The 25,667-nt window shown below is 35.7% G+C and overlaps 3 protein-coding genes across 5 annotated transcripts in view; 1 reads left to right on the top strand and 2 right to left on the bottom strand.

Annotated features, from left to right (window-relative positions):
* Window positions 1-329, bottom strand: part of LOC101745111 (protein jim lovell) — a 31,465-nt gene extending 31,136 nt beyond the window's left edge. The window contains exon 1 of one of the 2 annotated variants that reach the window (XM_012696060.4): window positions 90-329. The gene's annotated coding sequence lies outside the window, so the exon portion shown is untranslated. The remainder of the gene's footprint in view (window positions 1-89) is intronic. The other variant, XM_012696058.4, reaches the window with a different exon arrangement.
* Window positions 330-5,840: 5,511 nt separating this feature from the next.
* LOC101745262 (quinone oxidoreductase) lies at window positions 5,841-19,842 on the top strand. Its single transcript, XM_062675689.1, has 5 exons — window positions 5,841-6,163; window positions 8,506-9,266; window positions 10,060-10,207; window positions 10,668-10,820; window positions 14,938-19,842. The coding sequence occupies exons 2-5, from the start codon at window positions 8,542-8,544 to the stop codon at window positions 15,052-15,054; spliced, it is 1,143 nt and encodes a 380-aa protein (XP_062531673.1). The 5' UTR covers window positions 5,841-6,163; window positions 8,506-8,541; the 3' UTR covers window positions 15,055-19,842.
* A 1,160-nt stretch (window positions 19,843-21,002) lies between these two features.
* LOC101745405 (plexin domain-containing protein 2) overlaps window positions 21,003-25,667 on the bottom strand; it is a 56,033-nt gene continuing 51,368 nt past the window's right edge. For both annotated transcript variants that reach the window (XM_012696055.4, XM_012696056.4), the window contains exon 12: window positions 21,003-25,112. In XM_012696055.4, coding sequence (XP_012551509.3) covers window positions 25,044-25,112 — 69 coding nt within the window. In that variant the 3' untranslated portion in view covers window positions 21,003-25,043. The remainder of the gene's footprint in view (window positions 25,113-25,667) is intronic.

Here is a 25,667-nt window from a genome sequence, read left to right on the forward strand (position 1 = left end):
TGAGAACTCCCGAGTGGTATGTCATCAATCAATAACAATACAACAGTTCGCATATAAGCGTCAAATTAACTTCGAAACTCAAAACTTACCCATAATGCGTCCCGTAATTTTATTTCACTTCTGCAGAACTATTTTCCATGAGAAATTATTGATAAAAATCTAAAATAAAACAATCAACCCACGCTAACAAAATACGCACCGCGACCCACGCCGATGAGGGTTGCCAGATCTGAATAAAATCAATTTTCTTCGATTATAAGCCATTAACAACTCGTAAGCTTTCAGTTTCGTGATGCTGTCGAGTAATTTTCCAATCTTCTTAGAGCTACTTGAATACGACTAATAAGTATTTCCTCAAACACAAATACTATGTTGATGTGCCTTTGGAAAACATACAGCATTGTATTATGAAGAAACAGTGTGTACTTAGCTTAGATTCCTTGTCTATGTCCAACCATAGACAGTCAATTTAGTTCCATCTTTAGCCGCTAGGTGCTGCCAGCAAGTATAAAGGGAGCGCAGCCATCTTTGATCTTCATAGCGTTGTGTACTTTCGTACTGTGAAGTCGCAAGTCCACAAATATTTATTCGACTTCTTATTAATTGCAAAAAATATTTATTTTGTGTTTCTATGAGTGTTATTTTGCAATCATTACGAGTATTATTTACCAATCCTATCATCGGACGCCATGAATCACGCGTCATCTGTTGGAGGTGATGTTGAGTCAAGCTCCATAATTTCCGAGAGGGAAGATGTCCAGGCGAGACGCGATGGAGACGCCTCGCGTTCGAACAGCTCGTCAAGCGAAAAAGAACAAAAGGAGTCTCTGCGTAAGAAACGACGGGATTCAAAGGTAACGGTCGATCTTCGAATCGGCTCGTTATCCCACCAGGTCAGTGACGTTGTAAATCTAATAATGCATCAACTGTGTGTAACAATTGAATGTAACGAAAATTGTTGTAAACAAATTGATCTCGTCAATACGGAAATTTTGACAAAAACACAACAGATTTAAACTAATAATCTTTGTAACATAATTACTGAAAACTTTGACAAATCGTCTCCGTCGTACAAGTTACCCGTAAAAAGCGTTTTAAATTGTATACGGAAAAAAGGGCCGTATGTATAGAAATAAGACGTCAAAGTTTAATTTCCGTGGTCTCTAACAAAGTATCCTGTTGCCAACGCGCCACTCATTGAGGAATTTTTGTTTGATAATAGTAAATTGAAATCTATTCAGTCCCTCGGAGGGCTACAATCCTATTTGTCACGATCTCGTACAAAAGGTAAGCCAAACATTATAAACAATCATAGTCCGTAACATCTGGCACAATCCAGAGGGGGGCAATTGAAGACACCGACGGGAGGCACTGAGTGCCACCAAAATTGTAATAATTTGTAAACCATGTATGGTTACCAAATACCGTAAAAAAAAAAAAAAAAAACAACAAAAAAAAAAAAAAAAAAAAAAACTACCTTTTTCTGCGGAAGAAAAGCGACGGATCAATGCGTCCAATTTTCGATCTTCGAGAGTTGAACAAGGTCGTAAAGATAAAACACCTGTTTTCGGACACCTAGGTACCAAACTTTCTCCACCCAGGGGACTGGATGATAGAATTGAACATTTCTCAGGAATATTTTTCTAGTATCAGTCGCAAAATTTCGTCGATACTTCTTGAGGATCAGTACCAAGGTACCAGTTCAGTACCTCCAGGAAGGAATCGGTACCTTCTTATGAGTTAGTATGAAATGACATGCCTACCCTTCGGTCTGGCTTCAGAGCCACACCTTTTTGCTTTTATAACATGCGGGTCGCAGAGACCTTGCGTGCAAAGGGAACTCGAGTGCTAGTGTCTACTAGACGACTTCCTTTTTGGTCGACCAAGACAAATCCAAGTTGAAACTTCAGGCTGCAGAAGCTGTGAAGCTTTTGGATTAACCTTTTTTGCTTCCATAACATGCTGGGTCGCAGAGACCTTGCGTGCAAAAGGAACTCGAGTGCTAGCCTACCTAGACGACTTCCTTTTGGTCGACCAAAACAAATCCAAGTTGAAACTTCAGGCTGCAGAAGCTGTGAAGGTTTTGGATTATCTGGGCTGGCATGTCAATTTCCATTATATAGGGTGCTCGGTCGCTCGGTCGCTCGGTCGCGGAGATATTGCGTGCGAAGTCGAGTGCTAGCTTACCTACACGACTTAATCTTGTTTCACCAAGACGAATAAACGTTTTTGTTCCCATAGCATGCTCGGTCGCAGAGACCTTGCGTACATAGGGAAGTCAAATGTTAACGTACCTACGCGACTTTCTCTTGGTCCTTGAAGACAAATACACCTTTTTGCTTCCACAGCATGCTCGGTCGCGGAGGCATTGCGTGCAAAATCGAAGTGCTAGCTTACTTACACGACATGATCTTGTTTCACCTAGCTTACTTACACGACATGATCTTGTTTCACCAAGACAAATAAACGTTTTTGCTCCCATAGCATGCTCGGTCGCGAAGACCTTACGTACATAGGGAAGTCAAATGTTAACCTACCTACGCGACTTTTTCTTGGTCCATGAAGACAAATACACCTTTTTTGCTTGCATAGCATGCTCGGTCGCGGAAACATTGCGTGCAAAGGGATGTTGAGTGTTATCCCACCTACGCAAATCCCACCAGGTCCATCAAAAGAAGTCCAAGTTGAGTCTTCAGGCCACATAGGCTGTAAAGCTCTTGGATTATTTGGGCTGCCAAGTCAGCCTTACAAAAAATCAATTAGTACACTGGTTCAAGAGATGACATGTCTGGGGATTCGATGGAAAATTGCGAGAAATGAAGTGGCCACTCAACAACATCCTAGCTCAAACTCTGACGGTATTACATCACTCTATGTTAACTTGCAAATTTTCTTGCGAAGTTTCAAGAAAAGGGGTAAAAAACAGGCCATCCTGCATGTGTTAACAATTAAATGCAGTGCTGACAAAACCAACCATTTCCTGGCAACGGAAGCTTCGGACATGTGTAGGGGTTACAAATGCAGTGCTGACGCGGAGCCACATGTCAAACATTGCCGAGACCCAAAACCAACCATTTCCTGGCAACGGAAGCTTCGGACATGGGTAGGGGTTACAGTTAGACAAAATATTAACGTCCTGTCTATGGTCAGCTCAACAACAGAAACGGCTCACCCACAAAAGAGCTATTTGCAATGGTAGTGACAATCAAAATGAATTTGAAAGTATTTCACTAACGTTGACCTTTCGATTTTTAAACCTAAGCAATAAGTTCAAGATAACTGTCAGCTTATAATCTCTCGGGGAGATACAACATCATAGCCGACAGGCTATCACGAGGAAATCAACCTGCGAAATGGCACTTTTTACCACAAGTGACCACAAAAGTTTTTCGAAAGTGGGGTCATCCAGATATAAACCCATTCGCCGACCAAGATTGGATACCTTCAGCAGACCGTAGAGGATGCAACTAGCATGGAGAATTCCTCCTCTCAACCTTCTCCCCAAAGTACTGACTCACTTCAAGTGTCTAGGGAACCTACCTGGTAGTGTTCCCAGACTGAACGAAAGCATTTGGGTTTCCAAGCCCTCAGATCCCGAACGCTAGATAACTCGCACGAAATCCAAAACCTGCCTCCTCCACAGGTTAAACATTAACCCTGAAAGCTTAGAAAGGGGGGGGGGGGGAGGTTGTACAAATAATACTGGTCTAAACAGGAGAAGATTTATTGAAAATTAGCTGGTGTCAATCCACTTTGTCAGCATACTTACCAGCAACTAGAAGATGGTGCATATGGTGCTACAGTTTTAAAATTGATCCTAAGTCTGCAGATGTTGCCAAATTCTTTCTTCTTTTCCAAAAAGAAAATTTTGCCTATAAAACAATCCTTCTGCATCATAAAGCAGCGCTGTCGACTTTCTGTGGGCGAAATACATGTAGGACACCAAACATTCTCAAGCTCTCTAATAAAAATTGCTATTTTAAAAAAGCCATCGGAATGGCTAAACAAAATTCAACTACTTATTACAATTTTACTAAGTGTAGTCCCATTCACATGAGATCCGAGAATAGTTCTAAACTGGTTTTCTTCAAACCCAGCCACCACATCACGCCTCAATGTAGCTTGAAGGACACCAACAACCATGTTGCTGGCTACGGGACGCAGAGTTAATGACCTTACTTTGCTCAACATTTCTAAAGACAGTTTCTTTGATAACAGAGAAAAACATCTTTCTGATACCAGTCTTTGGGTCTAAAATTGAAATCCATTTTCGTCAATAATCTGCATAAGTGCTTTCTAAACATGAAACTAAAGACATGCCCGGTAAGATTCGTAAGGACTTTTTTCTAACTATGTGTGTTGTCACAAAAGCGGCATCCCGTACTGTAATTGGAAACTGGTCTTCGTTCAACCTTACGAGGTAATGGCATCAACGCATCTCTAAGAAGTTGTAGATCAGCAGTAGCCTCTGAGATGGATTGATAATGAACCAATGGACGAAATACTTTCTAGAGGCAATTGCAAATCATCCAAACGTTTACAATAAATATTGCCGAATAATAGAGCTTCGTAAAAATCCTCAAGATTCTTTTTTTCAACACATTTACTTCTACATGATGTATATACATCATTTATACAATTTATACATTTTCTTGTATATAAAAGATAAAATGTTTAAACTTATAAATATTTTTTAATTATTGAATTAACATGGAAGTTAACAACTGTTTTTTCGATTTAATAATTATATAAATTATGAACATTATCATTGCGCTTCATAATTTTATTATGGCTTTACCTATTTCATCATAGCGTTGTGCTTAATAATTTCACCAGCAGATAACAAACACGTCTTCATAATACAATGCTGTATGTTTTCCAAAGGCACATCAATATTACGGTTTTACATAACAATAAAACCGATATTATGTGCCGAGAAGGAAAACATACAGCATTGCAGGAAGTTCTTCCTGGTGAAGACTATGAAGATCAAAGATGGCTGCGCTCCCTTTATACTTGCTGGCAGCACCTAGCGGCTAAAGATGGAACTAAATTGACTGTCTATGGTTGGACATAGACAAGGAATCTAAGCTAAGTACACACTGTTTCTTCATAATACAATGCTGTATGTTTTCCTTCTCGGCACATAATATCGGTTTTATTGTTATGTAAAACCGTAATATTATTGATTGCGATTTTAATACATGAGCGAAAATGTCAAAATCAATCGCTAAACTTAAATAGCGGTAGCTTCAATTTTAGCTACAACATGGTTTGGAATCACGAATCGCTTTGTAAGTAAATAGAGCACGCTACTTGATTTTAGACATGAAGAATTAATTTTAAGAAAGTCGTAAATAATTTTAATTTCTTTAATGTAATTTTAATTACGACATTCACATTAACGTGAAAAATTAATGGATACATAAGAGAAAAATGAATTCCTCTTAAAAGAAAATGCTTATTCACTATCCTATATTTTCTTAGAATTTGGGTTTCACTTTAAGTGGGCCGTTAGTTTCTTATAATTTTAAAGATCTTGTCAATTGGAACAGCTTTAATATTTTGAAAATCAAGCATGTTTTGAAAAATATAGCATATTATGGTGAAGAAGTTCTGGCATGAAAACTGACATCTCAGTTTCATCCTTCTAGAATTCCAAAAATATTAACAACTGCTTAAAAAAATTAAGCTCAAGGTGTGTCTAGAAAGGATTATCTAGGGCCGAAAATTTAAAAGTGTCTCAGTAAGTTTTCAGTTTATACATGTAGCAGTTGTACGTATCGTTATCGTGAATCGACCTATGAAGAACTATGTTCATTTGAGGATAAAAAAAATTGTTTACAGACGCTGACCATGTTGAAGATTCAAAATGTACGTTAAATTAAATATATGTTAAATTAAAACAAATAGTAGGGAAAATTCGGAGCTTTGTCGTATTGCCAATATAAACACGTTCTGTTTTACGGTATTGTTTAAAATGACAAAGAATGAGTTCCTTTTTATTTGTTAAAATTGTGAAATAGATTTGTGCACGGAACGGCAGTGACGTCATGAGACTGTCATTTAATCGTGTAAATAAAATAAAACTTGTATTTAAAAATTATCCCGCGGCGACAAACGTCGCGTTGATCAGTGATTTCGTTGCTTATTGAATAATCAGGTAAAGTCGTAGAATTTCCAATTATTTGTTATTAGAGACAGCGTTTTATAAATTTTTATCTTAAAACAAATTAAAGCCACACTTTTTTTTTCCATGTGAAATATTTTTATGATATTAAATCAAAACGCGACACCGCTAGCATTGATCCTTGATTAAACATAGGTAGTCCTTTGTGTGGTGGTATTGTTTTTTTTTACATTCCTTCTGACCTTCGGACACAGGAAGGTCAGAGCGAACTTTATATACCTTTGTAATTCTAAGACGCGGACCGTGGTCAGGCAGCGGCGGTGTGATCACTGAGTGCATCATACGTGTTTATTATTGTCCTACTCTTGTTTGCTTACGAGATTCATAACATACCATGATGAATGTGCTATCACAGTTTGCTCCATACTATTTTTACTTTAATGGAAATACACACATACCAAGTGTACAGACTTCAATATTAATCTGGCGCTTGTGCCTATAACAGTAATTTTACAATTAGTAGTCCTGTGTGAATTTGTGTTGTTATAAATAAATCTTATTTGACTATATCTGTCCTTTGTTCCCACTACTGAGTTGTCTGCCCTTTGTTTGTGTCCAAATAATATGATAATGCATCTGTACACTATGATTGTCTTACATTATGGACCAACTATTAATATATAATTATGAAAACTAAATATAGTATTTCCCATTAGGAAGAAGTTATACATAAATTGCTATATCAATTATTGAGTTTCTCTTAATTGTTAAGTCAATAATTGATGGTTCTTGTTTCTTGCCAATTTGTGTACAGCTTAGTATCTTATGAATTACATGTATTTAAAAACTAATGATTCTTTTTATAACTAATACTAAAATTGTGTTATATAAACTTTAATATTCATATACTAATTTATCATACTAAAGTTCTTCTAATAATTATTTTTATAAATAATCTGAAGTGAAGTCTGGTATAACATTTGAAGCACTAAGTAATGTAAGATTAGTCATTGTGGCCCAGAAGATAACACACATGTTACATTCCTATTGAGTCACGTGACTATGCTGACGTTAAAAACCTGCGAGCGGTACCCATTTTTGTATTGAAATAACATGAATGACTTTCATGGTGAATAAATAACACTGTGAATTAAATATAGTATGTACCTCGAAAAATTTGAATTTGTGTATTTACTGATGATAGGCATCTTGTGACAGGTAAGTATGACCACTTTGCCTATTTCTGCTGCAGTAATGTGCTCTGGTTTGAAGGGTGGTGCAGCCATTTTACTCTAAAACTGACACTTTAGAACTCATGTGGTCAAGGTGGATGATGATATTTTCACTGTTGAAGTCTATAGGCCCCCGGTAATCACTTAACACCAGGTGAGCTGGGAGGTTTTTCACATGCCTTCCCTTTAAAAAATAAATCTACAAACAAACCCTAAATGTCTAATTAGAACTGATACTTGCAAGGTGAAATTGGTTAAAATTATATTTGTCTTTATTACATTGAGACCTGAATAGGCCAGAATCTGTACAATTATTTTCATTTTGAGCAATTTGCAGATGATTGCTCAATGATTCAGTGTACAGAGGTAACTTGCATGTCTTTTAATTCTTAGAGTTCCCTGCCACGTATTTCCTATGAATTATTTCTTTTGATTCAGAGTAGATGCAGATGAGTTCCATTATTTAGTAGTGTCCTGTATTAGCTACTTATAGATTATAGTCATCTGTGTTTACGGAAACATGAGGGTAAAAAGATATAAAATATAATGGTCTGAAAGCCACACCTGGTGCATTTAAATATATATTATATAGTTGCAGGCTATGTATGTAGCAGGATAATCCAGAATTGAATCAACTCATTATATTATATACCTGTAAAATCTCCCCATCAGTATTTAGAAACAAATTAAATGCAGTGTGGCAATTATGTGTTCTGTTTCGAAAGCTAGGATAGCAATTAGCCAATACAACTGCCACTTAACCTCATGTCTCTGGGTGGATAGGCTTAAACGTAGCATGTTGCCCATATCCACAGGTAATTCTATTAAGGAAGTGCTCTGGTAATTTTTATGACGATCCCAGTGTTATTCTCTTCTGTACATTTTATGTTTCCTAAGTAGGTTCTTAAAATGAATAGATACACATATTCGATTTCCCTAAATTAAAACTTAAGGTCATATTGTTAAACTAGGAATGTTTATATTATGAGTAATTGATTTGGTTTTAACAAGAAATCCATTCGAATCTCATCATAATTTTGTTATTTAAAAACAAAAAAACTATTAATTTATAGAGAATTACTTTCATAGGACATTTACAGAAATTTACATGGGTAAAATTATAATCCGATTTTTTGTTCCCAGTCACTTGAAACGGAATCATCGAGAAATAGCCGCAAGATGAGCAAATTGTGCAAACAAGTGTCGATCGAGTCTCCCGGACCGACCATAAAGGAATGTGTCTTTAGCTTTGACGTGCCAGTACCAGACGTGCCCCTCTACGGAGCTAGGATTAGAGTTGTGTACGCTGGAGCGTGTTACCGGGCTAACAGAACAAGATCGACTTCAGTGTGCAGTACTTCTTCTGTGTCTTCCATAGGCAGCTTTACTGGGGAGATGGATGGTTACGCTCATACCACGATTCCCGCCCATATCGGCATAAGAGACGGTGCGTTATTCCCTGGCTATGAAGTTGCGGGCATTATTGACGCCATAGGAAAGGCTGCCGAACGTACTGATGAACTCAAGGAAGGAGCAAGAATCGTTCTGTACCCTTACGAAGGGGTACCGCATGGTTATGCCGAATATATAGTGGTGCCCGACTTCAAATGTTTGGTGCCGATACCGGATCAATTGCCATTAAGCATAGCCGCTATGCTACCGACTGGCGCTTTGTTGGCCATGAATACAGTAGTATCGGCCAGTGAATGTTTAAAGGTGGCTTTAGAAGGACCTGCAAAGAAGGACAAAACGACTGTCCTAATTGTAGGAACTGGAGGCTTAGCCTTGTGGGCTCTACGCCTTGCCACGTACTATTTCAAGCGCGAAGAGTACAATGATCGCATTAGTATAGCTGTAGCTACGCTTAAGGATGAAGGATTTTTATTGGCGAAGGAGTGTGAGGAGTGAGTTAAGATTTTTATTATCTTAATACATAATCATACATGAGACATATTTTAAATACTATTTAATATATAACCTAACTAAGCAAACTGCTATATATATTTGTGAATGCTGCCAAAAGTTGAAGACCAAAATGTACACAGATCACCCCATTTTTAACTACGTTGTTAGCGCTTACGTGATTTAAGATTCAAACCCACGTCTCACGAGTTGGCAGTTACTCAACATTTCTCGGTTACATTCATGCTTTTAATAATCATTCCCTACCTATTGTCTTTTAAAACGTTAGGAGCTTTTTCTCATATTAATTTCCGTGAATGAAATTTTTATTCAAATGCTTTACGTCAGTTTGGAATAACTAAAAATAATTTAGGGTTTATAAACTTTCACGCGTACCGTCACTGACGAGTATGATGATTATTTTCGCTTTATTTTTACCTGTAATAACAGCGATGTTATTAGTCATTGATATGCCTCAAATTATACGGGTTTGCGATATCCTTAAATTAATTAATTCTACAGAGAACTCTTCGTCGTCAATCACTTCCTCTATTGCTGTTATGCACATATTTTGACCATCATAAGGCGTGTTCTCAATCTTCACGACCTGGTATGCTCAGCTCTGAACGTCGTCATATCTATTAATCTAATGCAAGTAACGTCGATCTTATGCGGCCATTTTAAGGTGGTCAGCATCTATATTATGATATCTATGGTCTTTGGTAGCCGTACGGTCAAGGAGGCCGAGAGGTTTTCCGTTTAGATTTAAAAAACAAAAGTTACCTTTTTTCATAGGGTCAACGTCGTGCAATGGAACGAAGATTTGTATGAGAAACAGTTGATAGAACGTACTACAGACGCGTGCGGTGGACCGGTCGATGTGGTACTCAACTTTGGCACCACTTCTCGATCTTTGCACCGTTCACTGCAGTGCTTGGCCCCTGTGAGTTATATATATATATTTTTTTTTCTATTGCTTAATTTGGTGGACGAGCTCACGCACCTGGTGTTAAGTGGTTACCGGAGCCCATAGACAACTACGACGTAAATGCCGCCACCCACCTTGAGACTTAACTTCTAAGGTCTCAGTTTTTACAGTACAACGGCTGCCCCACTCTTTAAACCGAAACGCATTACTGCTTCACGGCAGAAATAGGCAGGGTGTTGGTACCTACTCGGGCGGACTCACATGACGTCCTACCATCAGTAAATTGGATGGTCTAACTTATTACATTAGATTCTACTAGCGCTGGCCTGAAATTTACAATTGGCTGTTTAAATATTTTCCCTCATATTATCGAACTCTAAACCACGTTAAGTATTTGGTTTTGACACAATTAGAAGAAAAAAAAAGACTTTTTCCTCTTGAGTGTTCGTCAATTAATTGAGCATTTTATTTGTAGGAAGGTGTGGTCCTCGTGACCGAAGATGTAGGCGAGAGACTCCTGTCCAAGTTCGCGAAGAAGGCTGAAGATCTCAGCGTCAGTGTTGTGGTTGTGCCCAACGGGACCATCGAACAGCTGAAAGAACTGGTGTCACTAGTCGCACGCGGGGATGTGAGTAATCGACTGCGAACTATTGTATATATTGTCGACGTCGCCCCAAACACGTCATTACGGATCCTCCCGATCCACTAACGGTACTTCTAGGTACCTCAAGCACCGGTCATCGTTCTCGTCGAACCCGTCGCTTGCGACGAAGGGCTCGACGAGTAAATTAACCCTCAGACACAGCCCACTGAGTTTCTCGCCGGATCTTCTCAGTGGGTCGCGTTTCCGATCCGGTGATAGATTCTGCGAAGCACGGCTCTTGCTAGGGTTCGTGTTAGCAACGTCGTCAGGTTTGAGCCCGTGAGTTCACCTACTAGTTAAGGTTCCGCTGAAATAGCCTCTCAAGGCTATTAGCTTAGGTAGAAAAAAAAAAAGAATGCTTGTTACTCTTTCACGCAAAAACTACTGAATGGATTTTGATGAAACTTTACAATAATATAGCTTACACATAAGCTATCGTTTATAAAGGTATAGTGTGAATTACTCAAAATATAACGATAAGTGTCAACTAAGAAGGAAAAAATCTGCTATCTGAAAGCTATTTTGGCGTCCGCCGCAAAAATCATTCTAATTACGCGTATGTATATCATGTAAAATGGATTTTTTTTATCTTAAATAGTCCTAGTAAAAAAGCCCTTGATAGCATCTTTTATTTGTAAGCCGTTATCGCCAAAATAGGGAACCATGATTTAAAAAAAAAGGAAAGATTAGATTTTTTGTTTCGTTACGTTCTTTTTTGATTGTGTTTGTTACTGTCAGGATCAGATCGGTATAAAAAAATTGTATAACATCAATAATAAATTACAGATCCCAAACAGAAGCGAGGGCTGGTCGCTATTTATAAATAAGACCAATAAAAGGTTATTAGCGACAGGCTAATCTAGTGACTTAGCGGCGATGAAAACACCTGATCTTAATCGGTTCCTAACGGTGACGGATGGTCTTGTTCAATTCTGTGTCAATAGGTTTCGGTAGCCACTTAATATCAGACCGACCGTGAGTTCATTCAACCATTTACGCAGTAAAAAAACATCGGCTATCGATTGAAACTAAAGTAGAGTAGTAGAACACATGATTCCTTTGTGATAGTATTTGAGCCGCTTAAAGGATGGCGCGCATACAATATTTCATGTTTCAAATGGGAAATATAATATAACTAGCTGTACCCGTCCGCTTCGCTGGGCATTTAAAATAAACATTATTATTTCTCACCCCCACAAGGATTCTCATCATTGACGCCCCCGCAACTGGTGTAGGGAGTCTAACACTCAAATAAATATTAGCCTATCCATTAAGTACATGTATTTTCTACATGGATACCAAGTTTCAAGTCAATCGGATGCATGGTTCAGTAGTTATAACGGAACATCCGTAAAAACCGTGTATATTAGTACAGATATACTAGTTTTTTTTTTCTTCAAAATCTTACGTAATTAATTCGTGTATTTTGTATATTTTTGCCGTGACTGGTTAGCCATTAAAGCTCGCCAATGTGTTTGATGAATAGAGATCGTGTCTTATACGTGATTCCGCATTTATTGAAGATTATTTTCCTACGTGGCGACAATCGCTGAATGAGTGACGTCACGGATCTGGCATCCCACCGCGCGGCCAGGGAGGCGCGACACTAAAAAACGTTTTAAATATAAACATGCGTAATATAGGTCATGAATTCTGTTTTTTAGCTGTTTATCTGTTATACTTTGTGATTTAGCTGTAGGGCTACTGCACACCTCTTTTCGTGAAATATTTTATTATATTTAGCGTCGGCGTAATTAATAATTTATACGTATAAAAAGTACGTGAAAGTAATGTATTTGACGGAGCTTTTTTTTCTCTTTGGCTAAAAGTCTGGTTTTAGTTGAAAAGTAATAATAAAACATATTTTTTTGTGTAGACCAAAATAGAGGGGCTCTATTTTTGAAGCCAAAACTTATTCAGAGATTTTGTAATTCGATACTTGATTTTAACATCAGAAATGACACTAAAAAAACAACACTAAAATTAGACAAATACAAACATCTGGTATTTCACTTACGAGACAATGGCGTAGAATTTTCTGAACGATTCACTTCGACCCAGAAATTAAACACAATAAACTGAGTAAAAATAGACATACATATAGGATACAGGCTAGGAACGACATAGATTACTTCTGAAGTTTTCACTTTTGAGCCATTTAAACTTGTTTTAAAATCCAATGTGGTTTTAACCGACTCAGAAGGTGAAAGTAGCAACCCTATTGCTTTGTGATTAGTGTTCGGGGTCATTGAACAACTGAAGATTAGGGAATTTTTATCGCAGAATGTTTTGAGCAGGTGGCGCTCACGTGATTTATTTACTATTATTATCAACACAAAAAAAAATACTTTTTTAAATTTAAAAATACTTATAACCGAAGAATTTACTACATAGTATTTTTTTAATCCTTTCTCATATAAATACGTGTGTGGCATTTAAAATTATAGATACAAAAAAAAAAGTTTTGTCATATTAATAGCGATGCCATGCTAGTTGTAATTCAATTTAAATTTGTATTTTCCTGACTGCCGAAGGAGGCTATTCTTTTAGAGCGCTTGGATGTCTATCGAATTCTTAGGGACGCTCTACAGGTTGATGGATTAAGGACCTATTGTCAGGTTTCATTAGCGTCCCAGTAAGGTGTCCATGAAAAAAGAAAAAAAAGAGAATAATAATTATTCATTATGTCATGTAACAGAACTGATTTATTTTATTTAAAATCAAGTAACTATAATGGATATTATAGAAATATTATTTATCAAATAAAACTAAAATCTGACTGCATTAATAAAAGTTACAGAAAGGCGAAAAATATGCTATTTTAAAGCGTTAGTAAAGGTATTACAAGCGAGGATAATAATATGTTAATCGTTCAATTTGTGTTTAAAATTAAATGTAAACATTTAAGTCTACCCGATTAAGTTTTATTTCATCGCTCGTCCTTGCCTGCAATACTTTTAACTAATGTTTAGATTTTCGTTGCGTTCGTTCTGATGTGCTTAGTGCGAGTTTTTTAACGTTCTCGATAGCGTAAAAGTGAGCCCAATTTTGTATGCAGTTGGAACAGCGCCCCTAGCGGCAAACGTAAGCAAACGATCCCATTCAACTTTTACGCTATCGAGAACGTTAAAAAACTCGCATTAAGCACACTGATGTTCATCTGTATATTAAAAGTTTGCTGATAATTATTTATTAAACATAAAAACAATAAAATAATCTCAACGTACGTATATCTGCTACGGTACGTTATGTGGTAAGTATCAGAAACAGTCGCGGTAGTGCCAATCACACAATTTAACCCTTTGACTGCCATGTAGGTCACCGGTGCCCTACGCGGCGCTTTTTTTTTATCTTACCTAAGCTGATAGCCTTGAGAAGCTATTTAAGCGTAACCTTAACTAGTAGGTGAGCTCGCGGGGCTCAAACCTGATAACGTTGCTAACACGAACCCTAGCAAGAGCCGTGTTTCGCAGAATCTCCACCGGGTCGGAAACGCGACGCACTGAGAAGATCCGGCGAGAAACTCAGTGGGCTGTCTGAGGGTTAATTTACTCGTCGAGCCCTTCGTCGCAAGCGACGGGTTCGACGAGAACGATGACTGGTGCTTGAGGTACCGAAAAGCACCGTTAGTGGATCGGGAGGAGCCGAAAAGACGTATTTTTGGCAACGTCGACTGCTTTCCATTCTGTCCGCAGGATCGGGAATGGACGCGGCGCATTGAAGCAATTATCTCGAATTCTGTTACCTAGCGCCTGGATTGCCTAACTTTGCCTTCTTTTGTTTATTAATGCATGCTTTTAGTATTTTAGGTGTTTTAGAAATAGATTAATCCTTATTGTCTCCGGCTTTGTCTTTCCAAGGGTCTAGTAGATATTCCGGCGCCTTAATAAGAAGATCTAAGAGATAAAGCGACATAATTAGTTCAGTGCGCTACATAGGGCACCGGTGACCGACACACCAGTCAGTGTTAAATTCGGATGAATGTGTTCGAACGTTCGAACCGATATAATAGAAGCATGTTTATTGTCTTTGACAAGTTATTAGTAATGTTAGACCATAAAATATAGAATTGGAGATTTTATTTGATAATTCGTGTCACCAGATCGAACCCCCTCCGCACTCGGTGTACCCAGCTGAGGAGGCAGCAGAGGTCGTGCGAAAACTTTGTAATTCAGAAATAAAGGGACGAGCCATATTGAAATTTCACAACGTGGAGTAAGCCGTCAACTAAATTAATATAAGTTACTACTTGTTAATGATTGTGATTGTTATTTGGTACGCGTAAAACATTGAGTATAAGACGTAGTTGGTGTATTTTGTGGGTTCCGTCGCGTAACAAACAGGTGGTAAGCACGCTCGATGCGATGTATAGAAATATATCGTTAACATTAAACTACTGTCACCAAAAATATATTCATTATTTCTCGACTGTGTATTCTACTGTAAAGAAATGTGAATAAACATAATTAACATAGATGTTGATTAAAAATAATAATTATGAGTAATGTATGTGTTACTCATAAAAAAATTGTTTTAAAATATTAATAGACTTTACTAAAAGAAATATTTAAAGTCAATTTTATATTGCCTTTGATTTAAAAAAAAATGTGTTTCGGAAATGAGTACTGTTTAAATGGTAGTGTTTACAAAATTACTCATGCCAATCAAAATATTGTAGTTTATGTGACTTACAATTTGATTGTATATGCATAATATATTCTCATGATGTGATGTAAAAACTTTCAAATGAAAAAAAAAAGTTCTACCTCAAAGTAAAATCTAAAAATAATGTATTATAATAAAAATTAATAGTTTTAATACTTTAGATTCACAAATAGTAAACGATAATTTAGATTAGAAAGTTGCAGTAGAGTAATCCTGTGTTTTATATATAAAATATAAAAAAATAAAATTATTAAAAAAAAACTTTGTAAGAGCTTTGTTCGATTGTCATAATAATATCCATTTATAATAAACTATAATTAAAATAAGTATTAGAGTCCAAAAAATTATTAGTTGTTGTTTCTTAGATTTTTTGCTTTATCTTTTTTTCCAAAAAGAGGTTATATTTTAGAATTATCTAGTATTAACGTATAATGATGTTAGAAAAATAAGAATGAATAATAATTTTCATAAATATTCATAAGTTTTTATTCTGTTTTAAATATATAAAGCTATTAATAACAAAAAAATATAAATTATTAGTTTTATGAGTAATTTTAGATTAAATGTTTTATTTTATTCAGACATCTCATTATGCCAAAAATGTAATATAATATTGTGGATAACTGTATGTTTTTGACATCTATGTTTGGATATATTCTCTATAACTTTTCAGTGTGCCATTAACTTAACGTCTATTGACCTTATCAATTGACGGAGCTCTAAATAGAGTACGTGTGCTTCTTATATTGTTACGATGATAAATGTTTGCTTAGTAATATTATTCAATGTCACACAAAAAACTTGAATTCTATAAATTTTAAAATAATAACTGACGTATACCCCTAAAATTTAACTTTTAAAGTATTATAGTAAATGCGTATATGTTACGTGACGACATAACGACTTTGACGAAAGCCTTTTAAAAACAGTTTAATAGTCATTGATAAGTAGAAATGAATCACTGTCGGGCGTCAATAACAATCATGACGTCGAGACGTGAGAAGCTAAAAGTTTTATAAATGTGTTATTCTCTCGTTGAATTTTTATATGTTTAGCACGCTTCGCTCTCAACTATGATAATTGTCGGTGTAGCCTTCTAAGGCGGTTCGTTAGAAGATAGTGGCCCACTGAGTTTCGCGCCGGATCTTCTCAGTGGCTCGCGATTCCGAGGCGGTGCTAGATTCTGTGAGGCATTGCTCTTGTTAGGGCTAGTGTTAGTAAATTGTTTCAGAAGCCCGTGATTTCACCAACCCATGAGACAGACCCAGACATAATTAAAAAACACTTCGGAAAACTATATCTCCCTGCAGGAAAAGGTCCTTGTCTATCTTTTCACATATATAGCTCTATTTTTCTCTCTCTTTGATCGTCTCTTTGATCGATATCCTCGCCGAAGCACTAAATTAAAAAAGCAGAAAATTCGATACCCTATTATATTGACATACATCATCTCTAAGAAATAGTTAAAGGTTGAAAAAAGCTTTCGGTATATTTAAAAACAAATAGGTTTGAGAGCTAATATCTCTAAGTATGTATTCCTTAAGAAAAAAGATGTATTTACAGGCGAATAAAAGTGGAAAAGCCAAAATATAAAGCTAAGGATTGTGTTTAAAAGTACTTTTCTCAGCAGTAGCAGTCTTATTTGTATATTATTCATATTATTCCATTGGACAGCGCTATTGAGGAAGGCGTAATCTAAATCGATCGTGTATTCGTGAAATATAGGTAGTCTTTTTTTGTGGCTTAAGCGAATATTCCAAAAATGAGTTGAAATAATTTCGCTATATCCCCGGGGGACATATTCATGTCGTCGGTTTTTGCCTTTGCCACTGTTACATGGTACTGTTACATATTTTACAGGTTCATAAGGAAAACACAAAGTAGCAATAAAAAAAAAGCGATTGATTTATAAATATTCTATTTTCATCGGTACAAAATTAAATGCCTTAAAATAATCTCCTAAATGTTTCACACCTTTGAAAAGAGATATTTTACTTTTTAAAATAGTATTTTTTCTAAAATTAAACAAAATATTTAATCTAAGTAGCATTAATTAAGCATAACTTAAAAAATACAAAAAAAATGAAAACATTGAAATAATTGTTAATTTTTACACTGTAAAAGTATTGCTATTTTTTTATTGATATGTCCCTACACGCGGCAACGGTGTCTATTCTAGTATGAACAATTATACTGGACGGCTCTATGTCGATCGGTGGACAGGCCATTGGTTTTTCCAAGAGTTCAAAGTTCAAATATCTGGATTAACGCACGATGATGAAGATGTGCTTGCATTTTTGAACTTGATTGTTTGCTCGAAAGGGTGGACTAGACTAGTGTATACACTGAAAAGCCCCACCAGTACGTTGACCTGTGTCTTGGCCGATGATAGCGTTAGAGCTAGACTCGTCCAACACCAGTGAAAATGGACTACGTGGAAGGTCACGGGACTCTGGTCGAGGATGTAGTTTGCGCCAACCTCGACATGATATCGCGTTTTGTTACGTGTCTGCCGTCCATTAACTTACGAATCTTGAAAATGTATTTACCGCCAATTAAATGTGCAAACGAAATAATTTGCAATATGTGATGATACATTGTTGCCGTATGTAGCGCCCATATCTGAACTGTACGAGTAGACTTTCATATTTAATTTTGGTGAAAACTTATACTGTCGGAGATAAGTGCTCATTTTTAAAGCGAAAAATGGAGCGTATCATTTTTTTCTAATAAATATTTTGTCAAAGAAAATTAATTTTTAAACAGAAGTAATTCGTAAAAGTCACTGTCTATTTTTTTTAGAATATGCATAATATCGTGATTGTGATTTTCAATGTGTTGTGATTATTGTTTTATGAAATATATTATTATTATTATGATAATAGTGTTTGTATTACTCGATTATATTCTTGTGTTACATCAAAGAATATAAAGTATTGACGTCATGACTTGAATTGTAATTGTTAAACGAGAAAGATCAACATTTGAATAGGTACCCATTGATTATTGTAATAGGATGTAAAGTTAATAATTCATGTGATTGCGCACAACATAGCATCAATACAGGCGACCTAGTTTTTAACTGAATTCCAATAAACGAATCTGTAATTTATTACGAGTGTGGACAAAGCCAACGCGCTCTAGATGTTCTAGCAAGGTTTCACTGGCCTTATGTAATGTTATCTTTCAACGTCGTTTTCACGGACTTGAATACGTCCGAATAACATTAAAACTTCAAACCACAAACGCATCAATGACTAATGACAATATAATAATTTTATTACTTCTCTCTAATGTTCTGACCGGTGTCGACAGGATAAAAAAATGAAAATAATTGGTATTTTGTTTAGTTTATAAGCTATGTTGTTATTTATTGTATTAGAAAACCAATAACAAAACACTAAAAAAGTACGCACTAATAAAAAAAAATCAATAAAATTTTATAAAAGTCATTCAAGTGTTAAATAAACAAGTGGAACTAAATAAATTTTAATAATTCTGACAATTTTATCCGGTATTTAGGTATATTAATAACAATGCATGACGTCACATGTGGTTAATCGTTGTAAATTAAATTAGTATATTATCTATATGGTTATATCGTCATGTGCTTGGCGTGGTACGAGTACATGTTACGGTGCGCTTTCGGTGTTCATTTCAAATTCAATTATTTCTCTTAGTTTAATTGTGGTTAACGGAGCCACTGCTACCCATCGGACATGGAGTCTGTAGTAAAGTAAGTGTCGATTGTAAAGTATGGGTTGCCCCACCCTTAAAACCAGTGTGATTAGTGCGAGTTTTTTAACGTTCTCAATAGCGTAAAAGTTAACTCACAGTTGTATGCAGTTGGAACAGCGCCCCTAGCGGCAAACGTAAGCAAACGTTCGATCGCGATACAAAGTTAACTTTTACGCTATCGAGAACGTTAAAAACTCGCACTACGCACACATAACGCATGACTATACCGCCTATACTGGTGGTAGAAACGAGTATGGGCTTACGGCGCCCCCTAGCATTAGTAGTTACGCAAATTATATTTTCTGCGTTTTTGTATTTTACACAATGTTATTCCTTCGTCGTGGAAGCCTTCGTGAACATGAGTTCAGTGCGTACTTCACTATAACAATTGGTACCTTGCTGCGGTATTTGATCACCGGCACATTCGCATCGCTCGATATCACTACACCGGCGGTCTTATTTTTTATACTCCAAAATTGTCAAATAAGTTTACTTTCGAAAGTATTAAAGTTAACCTAAGATTTATAATATTTGTTTTATTACTTTAATAATGTAACCTATTTTAATAATGTGATGTGAATTTAAATAAAATCATTTATCGTTATCCTTTCTTTTCATTTTAAACTAACTTTGCAACAATACCTTCTAAAGTTCTTCATTCAGTTCGTTATAAGATAAAAAATAACGTTTCAGACTTGTCCAATTTGATTATAAATTTACTGCAAGTGGACATCATCTTTGACTACGCGGAGTCATCGCCAGAATCCGCCGTTGTGGTTGACAGCTCGCAACTCCTTGAACAAATACAAAGACTTCATGTTCTTCAACGATTCCGGGTTCAGTGCTCGTCGAGTGGTCTTCTCGTAGTTCTTAACCCCCCATATGTCGATCACCGATCTGATCTCCTGATTGGAGTCTGCGTGCAACACGATCAGTACCGACGACGTTCCCACACCGCCGTTTTTGATAGACGCACTGGCCCCGCACGATCTGATCGCTAGATTGTCGACGTGGATGTACTTGATCGTGTGTCCCGGGAAGTAATTCTCGTACACGTACAGCTGTCCCTCGTTTATAGTCACGGGACTGTTCTCGACAATAGCCGAATCCATTTGCTTGTAATCTTTATGCCACTCGCCGACTTCTAGAGGCATTTTATTCTTTTCACAGAATATCCTAGCGTCTACATTCGAAATTATGAATATTAATTTCACAAGAATTTTCATCCTCGAAACGTTCATTTTGGAAATAGCTTAAGTTTTGAATAATGACTGAAAAGGAAAATGGGTTATTAATCTAGTATGTGGTTGGTTACGCAATAAACACACCTGCGCTCTTTGTTCAACGTGACAATGAACAATAATACTTTTTTTTTAAAACCGCATACGGATTCAGATTATGTAAGCCGCAAAAAACGGTATTTTTTTATTGCTTAGATGGGTGGACGAGCTCACAGCCCACCTGGTGTTAAGTGGTTACTGGAGCCCATAGACATCTACGACGTAAATGCGCCACCCACCTTGAGATATAAGTTCTAAGGTCTCATGTATAGTTACAGCGGCTGCCCCACCCTTCAAACCGAAACGCATTACTGCTTCACGGCAGAAATAATAGGCAGGGTGGTGGTACCCACCCGCGCGGACTCACAAGAGGTCCTACCACCAGTAAAAATCATCAATATGGAACAGTTTTAGACCTTTCCTAGTGGTTCTTTCTCGAAATAGACATTCACGGAGAACAGGGATTGGTTGAAATAAAACAGCATTTAGTTTCCAACGGCAAGTTTATTAATCAACACACAGCAACTCGCGGATAGAAACCGGATAGATTACGTAAAATACAATATGAATATTTGAACATGTCTCCAGTCACAGAAGAATTATAATGTCCCCAAAAGATTCGAAATTTCAAAGATCTTTGGTGTACAAACTCGTTACAAGATAATATGTTGACATCAAGAATATATTATTTCCTAAAAAGGTTACATCTCCAAAATACCATGAAGAAACTTTATTTTTATTAAAACACATAATATCACTAATATTCTTAAATCTATCATCGTGTAATAAGAATAAATTTTGTAAGGGCATTTATGCCCTGGTCCATAATTTCTGGAATAACAATACTTTGGACGTATAATTTGCATAGAGCACCATTTGTAGGTTGCGGGGTAAATAGCTTATAAACATTATATAATATTTCACTGATAATGTCAAATATATACTTATTTGTCGGAGACTTAATGTGAGTAACGATTTCAAAAAATATTTTTCAATTGTATACGTTACACGTTCGGTTTTGTACTACTACTCTGCAGGTTACAATAACACGGAATTTCAATCATAATTTTGATTTTTATAAGTACCGAACCCAATAAATCTTATACCAAACTTAATTTTAAATGTTTTACCTGTAAAAGCAGATCACCGGAGATTCTATTTATTTGAATCAAACATTTTTGTCGTAAATAACCGTTATTCGTATATGAATATTAATTATATAAACTCTTGCACAATATTAAAAAAGTGAATAATTCAACCACTTTAGGCACATTATATTATTATTTTTAAAGAGATTTATCAGACATTAGTGAAATTTATTTAGTAATATACTTTTTTCGTAGAATATAATTAACTCCTTATCAAAATAAGTCTTTTAAATAGAACAAAATGAAATATGCATTCAATATTAGACAAAAATAGTGATATGATTATTCTCGGTTTTTTTTTACAAACACGTTTGATATATGGATAAAAACTCTTATATATTGTGTCAATTTGTCAAGTATATGGCATCCAGTATTAAAAATGTACCTGTTCCCTTCTGAATATAGCAAAATATTTGTATTTCTATTTTAAACACATTTTACTATGTTTTCTGTAATATTATTTTCGTGATTGTTCACACGTCTTATGAATTCGAAACTTCTCTGACCGGTTTTTTACGAAATCCATAACGGAGATCCAACAAAATAACAAAGACGCATCGTTTCGTTGACGAAGCAGTTCATGAGAATAATCTTATAATGGAACGTTTTAAGGACGGATCGCATTAGGCCAGTCCAAAAACAAACTCCAGGTTTTCCGATTAGATATCCCAAATGGTATTTTTACCCATCATGTTGCATTCCGTAGCAACCTAAGAATTATTGACGCAGACATAAGGACATCAGAGGTTTTGCCGGCGAGCCATTGTTCATTCACTTACGGAATACAAACACATGTATATACGCACAATCGTCGACCCGTTCACATAATATATTTACAAAAGTCTACATATCACAACGTTCCACATTGGTAGTCTTTTATATTCTGACGAGTTGTAATTGTAATTTCAAACTTCTAATAGTTTTAATGGACAAAAGAAAAATACTTTATGTTATTAAACAAATAAAACATATTTCTTTCATTCGTATCGTGTACTCGGATGGTAATTTTACTAATATGTCCCATATTTAATTGTCGACTTAATTTTATGTAGCGGTTTTACGGTGAGCTGATCGATACAGTGTTCGTAATCTACACATCTGACATAAGAAATTAATTCTTTGATTGGTAAATATTTTAGCAATTGCGTCTTTTATGTATTAAATCATGCATTTATGCGTTCAGACTTAAGGGCCTCACACACGGCGAAGATACTATAATATTTTATCTTAACATACGATATCGCTCGCTATAACATTTTCTATGAACTATAAAATGTGTAGTATCGTAACAATGTGTGATAGTTCATACAAAATATATATTATCTTAATCATGTGTGATAAGTTCATACAAAATATATATTATCTTAATAATGTGTGATAGTTCATACAAAATATATATTATCTTAACCATGTGCCATAGTTATAGTTCATACAAAATGTATAGCGAGCGATATTGTATGTTAAGATAAAACATTGTGGCATCTTCGCCGTGTGTGACGCACTTTAATGGGGTGTGCAAAAAGTGATTAAAAAATTCGATTTCGTTGTCTGATACTAATCGCTATCTCGGATCAACGAGGAGTGTTCAGAACTGCGCCGGTATACCAATACTACATTTACGTTTCATTCTCATTGTATCTCCCTACGGGATCTTGAACTTACGCGAATAAAAATGTTAGTTATCGAAGATGAATATTCAGAACGACAACTATATTAAGCTTGCGATTATAATATGTAGAATAGCTGTCATACATTTTTTTACGTTATTATTCAAATCACATTATGTTTTGTATTGTGTTGCTTCTTAAATATTGTAAATTTTATTGAAATAATCCATTTATGATTATTTCCACATTTTCTTATAACATATATTTCATGTATAATTATTTTCTATTCAGTACTTAAATATATATTATATAAGATATGTAATGTTTTAGATGCACTGAGTAGTTGCTGTTACCAAAAGGTATCGTTTTATTTAGGTTTTTTCTTTTGTAAATATGTGCATTTTGTTATTTCTAGATATACTTAGACAAAACTTTCAATTCACGTAAAAGTATATAAACAATTAATATATTTTATAATAATATATTATAAATTGCGACAACGTGAACGAATGTGCCCGCCTAGTCTAATAATAATTGTGCCATGTCAATAAACAGCGTCAGCAAATCGCCCGCTTCAAAACAATAATATCGTTACAAATTCAACTATACAAAATAAAGAGAAAGAAAGATGCGTCCGCAAACATAAACTATTTTATAAAGGTCAATTAATGATGTAATCTTTAAAAAAAAACTACATAAATACGAAAACAGTGTACACCACTTTTTTAATAACAAGAAACTATACAAGATGTTGTGATACTAAAAATCTAAATATGGTATCCGACTAACCAGTTGGGGTGACCACAATTTGAAAAAAAAATCGGAAATTTCAAACTCATAATAACAATACGGTTTTTGTTAAAAAAACTCACAAATCCCGAATACACGTTTACATTCTAGTACTTTGTCTTGTTTAGTTCGGTTGGCTAGTGGTGTACACGGGTGGATTAGAATCGTTCTCGAAACCGACGATAGAGGGAGTTAGCGTCGACCGAAAATCTTTATTTATTAATGATATTTGATCCTTTGCAAGCAAAGGAATTAAATAAAAAAAGATATTCGCATGTCTCGTGGGGACAACTTCCTCCTGCTACCTGATCAGGGGGTAGGGAGTAGAGGGGCGGGATGGTGTTATCGAATGTCTTAACTATAGACTGAAGTTTAAATGAATGTCTTGTTTATTGCCTTTGCTTTAATGAGATTGGAGAAAAAACTATGCGAATGTTGCGATGAATGTGTGGAGTAACGAGAATGGATAAAATTCGGAATGAATATGTTAGAAGAAGTCTGAAAGTGGCACCTGTGACAGAGAAGCGAAGTGCGCGTTTGGGATGGTATGAACATGTGATGAGACGAAATGAAAATGAGGTTGTTAAGAGAGTTTTAACTATGAATGTGTAAGGTTTTAGAGGAAGAAGTAGAGTTCAGAAAAAATGGATGGATTGCGTGAAAGACGATATGTGTAAGAGGGGAATATATGATAGAGGAATATGGAAAGAAAAAACATGTTGCACCGACCCCAAGTGACTGAAAGAAAGGCAGGAGGATTATTATGATTGGAGAAAAAGCTAAGACTAAAGCTAGTTGTAAAAATAAGAGCGAATTTCGAGAACGATCATAAGCCACCGTAATGGAAATAAAAATAAAAAAATCTTCTAAATACATATCTCGACTAAATCTAAACTAGAATATAAATTCGAAATTTAGGTAGATTATAAATGTGAATAATGATCGTTAGGTGTTATTCTGTATTGAGGGTGGCTCGGCGTCTTACATGTGGATGGTGGCGGCCGTGTAGCGCGCTTCACCGCGACGCCAACTCCACTGCGACGGACGGTACTGTGGATCGTATATATATATATGTATAATAATCACACTAATGACATACGATTATAATCTCAATTCAATATTAACGGTTTAATCATTAAAATCTCATCAATTAAATATTTAATAAGGATTATTTGATGAGGATACAGAAAAATGCGATTTTTAACCCATTTAGTACTGAGCTTATTTACATAATAATATATTTTGCAGAAATTGCTATAAAAAATTACAAAAATAAATTCACAGCAAAACAATTTTCAATGGTTATTTGTAAATGTTAACTTATTAAAAACGTTATAGGTGCGCGCGCTGAGACACGTGCGTATAGGTCGATACCTAATACCTATAATCAGTGTGCTTAGTGCGAGTTTCTTAACGTTCTCGATAGCGTAAAAGTTAACCCAATTCTGTATGGAGTTGGAACAGCGCCCCTAGCGGCAAACGTAGGCAAACAATCCCATTCCATACAGATATGAGGTAACTTTTACGCTATCGAGAACGTTAAAATACTCGCACTAAGCACACGGATTGCGCAATAGTCAGTATTGCGACGCTGCGCACTTTACA

Source organism: Bombyx mori, chromosome 1 (genome assembly GCF_030269925.1).
Source record: "Bombyx mori chromosome 1, ASM3026992v2".
Lineage (NCBI taxonomy): Eukaryota > Metazoa > Arthropoda > Insecta > Lepidoptera > Bombycidae > Bombyx > Bombyx mori.